The following is an 11,796-nucleotide window of genomic DNA, read 5'->3' as shown; positions in this document are numbered from 1 at the left end:
TAATGCTGTCTACCATAACATGAATCAGTTCCACTTTCCACCTGAGCCCCTATTCACAAATGCACGTGGGCTCAAATCCCAACTCTTGGTTGGGGCAAGGAACATGAAAGACAGGGTGAAGGTGGGTGAGGAGATGGCAGGCTGTCTCTATAAGTGGGGAGCCAGAGGGTGAGTTAATCTCAGAGAAGGGTGCTGAGATGGGCACTGACAGCCTGCAAGACTCCTGGGCTCCTGCTGTCTTCTTAGATGTACAAGATCAACATAGGGCTGGCTCACAATTGTCAGAACAGTGCATGGTATTTAGTAAGCTATTAATATATACCAGTTATTAACCTTATTTTTAGTGTGATATTAAAAACACTTAACAACCAGTGTGGCATGAGCATCTGCCTATCAGGAGATGCATGCAGTGTGAACATGACTATGGGTTCTACATGAAAGGCTCACAGCCATGACTGGTCAAGCTGAGTCTCAGAGAGTAGGGAGAATATGCTCATATGGAGATTATGAACAAGCAGAAAGGCACTTCGGGAGGGGGGGGGAAATGCTTGGGATGTATATATGGTAGTGTTTTTGTTGTTTTACGAGACTGAAGTTAAAGGGTGGAGATGAAGGAAAGAAATGGCTGTAAAATTAGGTCGGGGCCCAGTCATGAAGAGTAAGTGGTATTGTATTCATTAAGAAAACAAAACTGGCAATAGCAGAATTGTGTAGCAGCTTATCAAAGGCTAAAGGGTGCATTTGGTTATGAAGTTCAAAATGAGTGCAGCCCACCACATTTCAATATGGAAAATGTCCACATTTTAGTTCATTTTAAAGAACACGCACACATACTTTAGATAGCTTTCAGTTGACCAAAGTTAAAAGAAAATATTTTGTAATGAAGTACAGATCCTCAGAGGTTTAAGGGTCTATTTATACTAAAATAGTCTTCATTTTTTTGACGCATTATCCTCCAGTACAACTCTGATTTCAAAATCAGTATTTCTCATATGTTGACGAAACTGGCAATTTCCAAATCCATCTTGGAAACAGACTGGTGCTCGGCGCATCTGATCAAACCAGTAGCAATATAATGTCAAACACAAATGGGAAGCATTAAAAAAAAAAGCCTATAATGGCAACTCAGCAGCAATGGCACAAGTAGGAACTAAAATCTCTAGTTAAAGCCAATGAAGGCCTGCAGATTAATTCTGAATTTTACTCCTTATGTGATTTCAAATCAGAAACCCCCTGCTACTCAAATTCCAATAAATGTGCAATGGACATCTCTTTGTTTCTTTTGTCTTCTCAGGAACCACCTTTCCTCTAGTGTTCCCTACACCCTTCCTTTTTCTCGTAATTTCCCCTTCCTTTGGGGAAACTCCTCATCAGCTCAGGGATAGAATGTCATCTAATCTGGTTAAAATGAAAGTTCTTACCCCCAGTTTTACATAATTTGCTGCCAAGCTTTGTATGATGATGTAAGCTGAAACTGTCGACAGCTGTCATCTACTATCCTCACCTCACTGCCTCCCACTCCAAAGTGGGCATCCCCAAAGAGAAAGTTTGCCTGGCAGAGAAAACCAATCCATGGGAAAAAAAAGAAAAACAGGGTCAAGTGTGGGAGATGGAAAGACAGATGGCTTCTTTGTTGTTTGGACCCAGTCATGCCTGGACTTCCCAGCACAGGAGTCAATAAACTGCCTTTCATGCTGATACTAGTTTGGAGTTTTTGACACTTGCAGTTGAAGGATGATTGGTTAATAAAAGTATTCAATACCTACCTGAAAATAAACCTAACACATTTTAATACAGTAATTTATGACTAAATAAAAGCAGCTTAGGTTATCTTTACTTAAAATGTAATGCCTGATATGAAATCAGGTACAACACACTGCATATGCCAAACAAATTAAACAAAACATATAAAGTAAATTGTTGGCATTTTATGTTTAGCATTTCACTACACATCGTAAAACCTGAACCCTATCACTTGCTACAGTGAAACAAATTGGCTCAACTACACTTAGGAATATTATAGTAACTCTCTTTAATTCCTATTTATAATATGAACAGGTGCAAGTTTTGTTTACTGTAAATTTATGTCTATTAATCCCATATGTAATAATTAGCAATTATGAAAGGCCTACCTTCCCTTTGAAATCATTGTTTAAAAAATAAAGAAGGCCAGGTGGAGCCTTTCTCCTTTTAAAATATGGTTTGTGAATGAAATGCAGGATGTTGAACTTAACATGGGTCAGGGAGTTTGTTTATTCATCAGAATTTGTCAGGAATCCAAACTGGTGAAAACCTCTAAAAAAGAAATAGGGTTTTAATGCTACAAACCTAAAGGGCTCTCAGTGAATTATTTCAAGTTTACCCCATCCAAGCAGTTGACATAGTTATTCACTAAAACACATTTACTGTAAATTCTGTGGGAATAAATGTGCATATTAATCAAATGATATAGTTATATTAAGGGAACTCTGCTATATTCTTTCCTAAGGAATAGTCCATAATTTAAAGTCTAACAGAATTCTAGACAATAGATACGGTAAAGATGCGTTAGATCATGTGGGGTTTTCTGTTGTTCCCCACCCCCCCCCCCCCCTTCCCGGGGAGGGAAAGTACAGGATAAATCCTTTGGTTTTTGTCCAATTTTTCAACTTAAATTTTTGACAGGATGGAACTCAACACTTTTCTTGGAAATGAGACTACATCATAACAGATTTCACTGTCAGGAAATTCCTCTCCACCCTGATACTCAGATCACGTGTTCTTTTTGTGTACTTTATCCCACTTTTCCCAATAACAATTCTGTGACACGTTTGATTCAATTCATTCTCTTTCTTGCCTGTCTCAAGAAGTTGAATCTCACTGTTAAGAGTGTGAAATCCCATTTAGTTGTCAATTCAGTAATTATTGTGAAAAACATAATTCTACGCAAAGTTTTAACTATATATGAGGAGAAGATCCCTGAAGCTGCTTTAGGAAGTATATGTATTTTTCAAATGCTTAACCCTTACTGTCTATGAATCACATTTCTACCACTACTCTATATCAGAGGTCTTTGGGCTATTACTGTCTTTAGATGCTCTTCTCCAATTTCTACCCCAAATCACATATATTTGTATTCTGCAAGTTTCTTCTGTGCTTATAATGTTTTCATTACCTTTTCATATTTCTAATCTTTCCAAGTCTCTTTTAATGAATACCTCTGGCTTCTTTTTGGTCTAAAACTTATCCTAATTGTAAACTAAAAATGAATTTCACTGATATTCAATTTTATCACTTGTTTTCTTAACCATTAAATACACAGATGCAATACAGATGTAATAATCTTTATAGTCATATTGCAATTTCATAACTATAAATTCCAGTAAAACTAGGAAACTTTAATTTTGATAAGTGAGATCATAATGTATACAGAGCTGCCACACAGTATAAATTAAATCATGTATATACATAAATACACATACGCATTCCAAAAGCACTTTGAAGAGTTCCAAGTGTTTCTTCTTTAGCTATTGCTAGATGTTTCCAAACACAGCATAAAACTGCTCATCACAACACCCCATGTGGTAATGTCAAGAGGAGAGTTGGAATGGGGTGAAAGGCACAGAATTCACAGCAAGACACAGCTCACTGTGTGAACAAGGAAAGCCAGATTTGTGAGCACTGATGGTTTAAACAACAATGTGGAGCCACCGATTTTCTGAACTGACTGTAAGAAATAGCAGTTGCTAGTACTTATACAACCTTTTACATAGGACATCATACCAGGTGCCACCCAAGTATAAAAGATCCATTCAGTTGTCTGAAGAGGTGAAGTTACATACAAATCCCAAAGACAAGAATGGGCATCTGAGAGACCAGTCCTCCTGTGGCTAGATGGTGTGCCACATGGCCGTTCTTTAGTCAGGTTCTGCTAGAGAGAAGGCCAACTTTTGGCTAACGCAGGATCCTTGGATCAAACTAACAAAGTTTCCAGCCTACAGAATAAAGCATATTAAAGTCTAAGCCTAACAAGTCAATTCAGGAAGCTAGGAAATACATTAAAACATTTTTTTTCCCAAGATGGTTTAATCACTTTTCAGAGAAACAAAACTTTCCAACGAGCAAGTGAAAGTACCCCCAAATCTTCCAGCAGGGTCCTCTGCCACTACCTGGGCACGGTCACATTCTTCCTCCAAGAGAAGTGCTCAATTTTCATCACCAGTGTTCTTAGTAGATCCACTATTCACTGAAAAAATAAGTAAAGAGACAGCCAAGTGTGTACACTGTTTCTGTTTCCCTCTTCTCTCCCCCCTTCTGATTCATACCAACAGCTCTGCTCATGGGGACAGACAAACCATGTCATGTCCCAGGCAGCTGAGATATACAATTCTGGCCACAATAAATACAGAAATGATGTCTGAAAGTGGCAATTATATTTTGTGAGGTAACATCCTTCCTGACTCTGCGGAAGACTCAGGAATGGTCACTTCACAGTGTGGGTAGGATCTGATACTTGCACCACTGAACAGACCACTATTATCACTCAGGCTGGCCAAGTGTGGCTGGAATAAATTTTTCCAGGATTTTTTTTTAAACTTAAAATTGAGGGTCAGTATATAGTGAATGAATGTGGGCTGACAGAAGACTAGCTAATCGCCATCTCCTTCTTTTCATAGGAAAGGAGACTGAGAGCAGAAATGGAGCTCCTTTAAAGGAGCTGTCTTGACTACAGCAAAACTATGATTTACTCACTAATGGAGAGTTCTATGAGGATAGACACTGGACCTTTCTCTCCTATATTTATTTCCCCAGTGTAGCATGTATACTGAATTAATATAACTGTAAGCTACTCCAACTTATAAATTTTTTCAATTTGCAAAATGGGAACCAGAATAACTGCTCTATTTATTTTATTGTACAGGGAAGCTAAAAGGAAATAGCACATAAACACTTTGAAAACTGTTAAGGTTAAAATACAGATTATTTGCTTGAGGCTTATAGCCCTTTATCTCCATTGTGCAGGTAAGGAAAATAAAGCTCAGAGGCAGAGTGAATGCCAAGGACCCAGCTAATAAGAGGTGATGCTAGAACCATAAATTTGGATCTTGCTTCATATTCCAATTGCCAAGTTCCCTGGGTTTGCCAATGGTACCTAGATGTAACACTGTACCAGCAATCAAACTGGTGTCCATCGGGCCATTTTTACAAGGAAGGCACTGAAATAGGTTCTACCCAAGATATGGCCCTGATCTTTACAGAAGTTCATAAAGATCCAAGCAGAGTCCTTCATAGCAGAGTCCTTCAGGTCTCACTCCATGATAATACAAGTTAGTTGTTTTCTCCTCTGGCTTTCTCAGGATTGAAACCATTATAGACCTTATTGCACTGTAAAGTCACCATATGTGTTCTTGTGCCTGAACTCCATCCCCAACCCACTCCCCCCCACCCCCCTCCCACAGAAACAGAAAGGAAGAGAGAGGGGGTAAGCAGGAGTGAGGCAGGAGAAAGGGAAGAAAGGATTTATTGACCCAAGAAGAGACTGATATGGTAACTCCCTTACAGTCTAGTGGTTAAGACTCAGTGCTTTCACTGCTGAGGGCCCAGGTTCAATCCATGGTTGGGGAACTAAAGTCCCACAAGCCTCATGTCACAGTCTAAATAAATAATAAAGGACTGATATATAAGTAACTTCTATGTTAGTGTTTTCACTAATTCAAGTAATCATTTTTGGGTTGTGTGCTTGCATGCTAAGTCACTTCAGCTGTGTCTGACTCTTTTAGACCCTATGGACCATAGCCAGCTAGGCACCTCTGTCCAAGGGATTCTCCAGGCTAGAATACTGGAGTGGGCTGCCATGGCCTCCTCCAAGGGGATCTTCCCAACCTAGGGATGAAACCTGCACCTCTTAAGTCTCCAGTACTGGCAGGCAGGTTCTTTACCACTAGCGCCACCTGGGAAACCTAAAAAGGCAGAAGTATTCTGTGATTGAGTTATATTAGAGAAAAATATTTTGCTAATTTTTTAAGTTAATGGGCTTTGTGCTGTTTGGTATTGCAGTTTGGGATGCTTTTCCTTTTGCTGCTTACTGAAGTTGCCCAGTTTTCTTCTTTTAATGGAGCTCCATTCTTTTTTTTCCTTAGTCTGAAATGTAGCATGCCTTTACTGTGTTATTTAAATCTACCAGCTAAGTTTGGCAAACAGGACCTGTGAGACAAGAAACACCACTCTGAGCACTTCCCACTGTACTGATACAAGGTGTGGGGGCAGCACTCTATGCCTCCAATCCAGTGGGGCTACATTAACTGCTTAACCTTTTCCATTTCATAAAAAGCCAAAAGCAAACAAAACTTGTCTATTGCCCACAGACGGAGGCAGACTTTTAAAAAAATAAACTATGGCCATCTATACTCATAACAAACATTTTAACAATTATCAAATGTGAAAACAACTGAATCCCAGGCCAGAAATACACATCCCCCAAACTAGAAGAGACACCTTTGCTATGAACTCGAGATCAAAATCCAACTTTTTTTGCCTCTGGAGAGAGAAAAAAATCTCAAGGCTTTCCAAAGAAAATGCCCCATTCTTATATAACACCTTCTTTCTGCCCTCCCCCGCACTAAGGGACCACCCTGTAGAATATCCAGTGCTGTGAGAATGTACAAAGAAAAAGCCACCTTGAAGTGCTTACACAAAGAAATGCATCTACAGGAAGACCTGGCATTATTTTTAGAGCGCATGTATTCATGATGTGACAACACTGATGTGGTCCTTAAAATCCTGCTAGATCCTCTTCAGTTCTCTGCTACAGCAGCTCTAAATGATCCTCTATACTGAAAGCGCAAGTCACTTGAGGTTCATGTAAATAAGTCAAATATCGAACAACCACCAAAAAATACCAAATTTTACTTCATAAGGTTCCAAGTACACTACAAAAGTAGCCTTTTCTCTTTGCTTCGTGACAGGAAGCCTTACTTCAATGTGCATTCCTAAAGAAGGTGAAAGAGGAGCTGTGTGTGCTGTGTTTATTTACACAGACAATGTTTGCTCTGGCTAGTAACCCGTATTACTAAACAACTTTCCCTGAAACCAACATTTAGAGAGAGAGCTATGTGAATTATATTAAGGAAGAAGAAAGATTTTACACAGTTTAAAAAAAAAAAAGTGAAACTGGCCATTTAGTACTGAATTTTCTAATTTAATTTGAAAAAAATAAAAATGGATGCTCTCAAATTGTAAACAAAACAAAATGTAAAGTCAAGAATTAACCTAAAGATTTAGAGAGCTAATTGATTATTAGAAACTTCATGTTTGCCAATTAAAAAGTTGGCTTCAAATTGTGGCACTGACAAAATTTGGCTAGTTTAAAAAATTTTTTACTATTAACTTTCACAAAGAAAAAAAGTTACCATACACACATACACAGAAGACCTTACAACAAAGGTTATTGCCTATTAAGAGTCTATAATGCTGGTATAACAATAAAACCTGAACCATATACTTCCATCCAAGGATTCTATGGTTCTCTGGAGTTACAATGAGACCTGGCCTGTACCTATAATTCTTAGCTTAAAGTGCTATCTAGTGGTTCTGAGTTAAGGTAAGTAACTTCATTTTCTTTTTAGAATTTTTAAATTTTATTCATCTTCTAGAATTTACATTCAGCTACATAATTAGTTTCAACAGTAACTGCAAATACAGATAAATCACCTTATATACTAACATTTTACACATACCATTTCTAGTTTTGGTACTTCCTTCCAACTTCACTACTCACCAAAGAGGAAAAAGTATAGAATACTAAAAATGTTTTGTGATCTCTCATTTTAGGAATCTCTAAGGAGTTTTAACTAGGGAATAAATTTATCTGATCTTAGACAGACTGTTACTTAAAGATCATTACTTTAGAAAAACACAAAATACAAAAAACTCCAAAGAGGGAAAGGACATCTTTTTATAGGCAGACATTCAGTGATTCATTCATTTTAAGTTGATAAAAGCCTACAGGCTCTCAAACAGGACAGAAGCAACAGCTCAATTATATTTTTCTTTATAGCATTATCTGTAGTTGCAGAGGAAATTCAGTTATGTGTGTAAATACAGTGAGAAAATATATAAAGACAATCATGTAATTGTTTCAATTTCACCAGTTATTTAAAAGTTACCAGGAAGAAATTTACACTCACCTTGGTGAAGAACTTTCATGTCATTACTGTATTCTTTTAATACCACATGTAATGTTGGGTACTCAATGATCACTTTGCCCCTCAAATTGTCAAGGAGACTTTGGTCAGGATCCAGCTCATAATATCTTTTAGAAAAAAAGCAAAACAAAAATAAAAATGCCCTTTTATTTGACATTACTCATAAACAAAATATGAGTCCCTTATATTAAAAAATTTTAAATGGAGATGACAATAATTCAATAGCTGTTTCCTTATAATATAGTAAGTTTACCACTGCTAAGAAAATTTGGTAAAAGAGCTATTACTATGATGTCCCAAAGTAAATCAAAAGCATATCAAATAATTTGACACTAGGAAAGCTCTAGAATAAGTTATTCATTTTCATCTTAAGGGATAAAGGCTTTTATATAATATCTATTTTGATGTGTCATGAATTTTTCTTGGATAAAATACTGACTAGCTAAAAATTCAAAATCCTCAAATATATTTAGTTTGAGCCTTAAAAGAAAACCAAACAACTAGCCCTGATAGTTAAAATTTAATTCTAAATTATATTTTCCAAAATTTATATTACCATATAATTAAATCTGGCTTTCCTTTATTTTGAAATTAAAAAAAAAAACAGGTTTGAGTTTATGAATGAGGTAAAAGCACAAAATGTAAGAAATATGGAGTTTATCTATAAAGAGTTGGACACGACTGAGTGACTTGCATTTTTTGGGCTTTCCTGATAGCTCAGTTGGTAAAGAATCTGCCTGTGACACAGGAGAACCCGGTTCAATTCCTGGGTTTCGGAGAGCCGCTGGCGAAGGGATAGGCTCCCCACCCCAGTATTCTTAGGCTTCCCTCCTGGCTCAGCTGGTAAAGAATCTGCCCGCAATGCGGGAGATGCGGGTTCAATTCCTGGGTTGGGAAGATCCCCTAGAGAAGCGAAAGGCTACCCACTCCAGTATTCTGGCCTGGAGAATTCCATGGATTGTATAGTCCATGGGGTTGCAGAATCAGACATGACTGAGCAAGTTTTACTTTCACTATGACATAAGCCAGTAAATGTGTCACAGGAAATTAGATGTTAATATTCTCTAAAGTATGAAATTCTCAAGTCATTATTTAAAAACAATTTTGTTTTCAGTTGATTAAAGTTATATGCCCCTAGCATTCTTCCTTGCTTGCTCTCTGAGGTAGGAAGAAAGGAGTAAATTTCAGCTAGCTCATTAGGAGCTGTTTAAGAGAATGTGCTGGCATGTGACTATCATGTCATGACAAAGAGGAGAAACTTCAGAACCTCCACCAGTATAGTGCAGCAGTTCTCCAACTTTTTATCTCTTATCTCCACAGATGACAGATGATACTCACATGCAAAGCACATATACCAAGAGATACCAGCCCTGACAGCTGGAACACCATCCTCTTTCCTTCCACTCAAGAAAGTACACTGAAATAACAGTGATCAACAGTGAGGCTGCCACTGAGATACATTTGAATCTGCTGTAATTTTAAGAGCAAAACATTCAAATTTTGATATTTCTTAGTTAGCAACAAACTATTTGCACCACACTGCAGCTGACTGAGACATGCAGCACATTTACTAAGAACTCTTGGTGTAGTGATTCCTTTGTAGGCTAACTCTGTCCCAGGCAATAGTTTTTCAATGAGGGAAAACAGAATTTCTTCACAAAATGCAAAGCTGAGCCCACTACAAAAACTGATTTCTTTTTAAGAAATGAGTGACAAGTGAGAAAACAACTGTAAAACCAAAACTTTACTTATGTTTGCATGACCACAATTAAATTCTTCACTTGAGAATCATAGAATACTTTTTATATTGGAAAGAAACCTGAAATGCAAAACACTCAGTTTTCCTAAACTAGTCACCCTCATGCCCATAGGCCACAGAACGCATACATTCTTTTCCCTGTGTAATGTAATACAGACGTGTTTATGATACTTTAAAAGTGGTTCCAGCCTTCAAAGAATAAATGCTTCACATCTTTTACACGTTATTTCCATTTGAAACAAGCCGTATTTTTTTTTAAGTTAACAGTGATTATACAAAAAAGAGAGATTGAATTAGATATAGAAGTATACAATTAACTTTTATAAAGTAAAATATAAAATGGATGTAACTCAATTTTTCTTAGGAGAAAGTAAGACTTGAAGTTTCAAATAGGAACTTTTCAAGTGGCATCCTACAAACACTTGTAGCAACTTACCTTCTGTACATTTTAAATGAATCATAGGTTTCTATTAAGAGACATTTTCCAAATAAGGGAATGTTTTCTACATATTTAATTATTTTTGGTAAAGAATTTTCAGTTCATATCTAATGTTTTAGGTATTTTCTTTGTTAAATATTACATCTTCGTTAAGCTTCTCTAGATTTCCAAAGTGAAACAATTAAAATAAACCTGTTATGTTGTGTGGTTTTAATTAGAATCACTGAATTTTACTTAGTGTTTACTAAAAGATGTTGCAAACTTATCATAGCAATATTGCTATTGAGTGTCAATAAGCTTGGAGACCTGTTTTCCAAGTCTGTCACTTAAAAGAGATCAGACTTCACTGAAATTCTGAATTTCTTTGATTTTTCTTACTAGTGGTTACTCTTAGTCTACCATTAATATTTGCCAGTAATTAGGAAGTAAATTATGTAAACTGTTTTATAAAGAAAGGCTATTAAACATAAATGTGGTAACATTTTGTGGACCTGGGGTTTAGTTAAAGGAGACAGTAACTTTTGCTGGTTGCTTGGGTTTGGAGTCTAACATTCAAAGTCCTGGCTCCATCTCTTACTGGTCTGTTTCTTGACAAGTTACTTCTCTAATTCCTATTCCATGCTTGAAAGTGGAGATAATAACTGTACCACTTCAGAGAATTATTACAAGGGCTAAATGATAAAACACAGAAATTGTTAACTCATTTACTTAATCTGTGAACAGTTTTACAGTTGTATTTACCTAAAATAACAATTCATTCTTACAGAAACTTTAGTTCAAAACAGTGAACATTTTCAATAACGAAGAATGGCACTTATGCAGCACTGAAACACTTACTTTTTATGCATTCTGCATTTTCAAATGCAGCCTCACAGCCTTCCTCACAACTTTCAAATCATTACTTTTACATTTACTTTTACATTATTACATTTACTTCCAAGAGGCTATAGCTACTTTGAATGCTTCTGTTTCCATTATCTTGAGGCAAGCTGTAGAGTATAGCTTGGCACTGCCCAAAACCTTTAGGAGTCAGCTCCTTTGCAAGCCATTAAGTCACTGAATCTTAAGTGAAAGCTTCATCTGTTTTTGAAATGTTCACGAACTCTGGTGTTCCCATTGGTAAAAGGGTTCTGCCACCACGAGACACACCTGGTGTTCCCACTGGGAAAAGGGCTCTGCCGCCACGAGACACACCTGGTGTGCCCATTGGGAAAAGGGTTCTGCCACCAGGAGACACACCTGGTGTTCCCACTGGGAAAAGGGCTCTGCCGCCACGAGACACACCCGGTGTGCCCACTGGGAAAAGGGCTCTGCCGCCACGAGACACACCTGGTGTTCCCATTAGGAAAAGGGCTCTGCCGCCACGAGACACACCTGGTGTTCCCATTGGGAAAAGGGCTCTGCCGCCACGAGAC

The 11,796-nt window shown here is 37.4% G+C and overlaps 1 protein-coding gene across 1 annotated transcript in view; it reads right to left on the bottom strand.

Moving 5' to 3' along the window:
* Positions 1-3,307: 3,307 nt before the first annotated feature.
* The window catches only part of ZNHIT6 (zinc finger HIT-type containing 6), a 61,669-nt gene continuing 53,180 nt past the window's right edge, over positions 3,308-11,796 (bottom strand). The window contains exons 9-10 of the mRNA XM_020877246.2: positions 8,166-8,290; positions 3,308-4,225 (exon numbers count right to left, since the gene is read on the bottom strand). Coding sequence (XP_020732905.2) covers positions 4,185-4,225; positions 8,166-8,290 — 166 coding nt within the window. The 3' untranslated portion in view covers positions 3,308-4,184. The remainder of the gene's footprint in view (positions 4,226-8,165; positions 8,291-11,796) is intronic.

Source organism: Odocoileus virginianus, chromosome 5 (genome assembly GCF_023699985.2).
Source record: "Odocoileus virginianus isolate 20LAN1187 ecotype Illinois chromosome 5, Ovbor_1.2, whole genome shotgun sequence".
NCBI classification, from domain to species: domain Eukaryota; kingdom Metazoa; phylum Chordata; class Mammalia; order Artiodactyla; family Cervidae; genus Odocoileus; species Odocoileus virginianus.
Note: the sequence above shows the minus strand (reverse complement) of the source record. Positions and strands in the feature narration are given on the sequence as shown.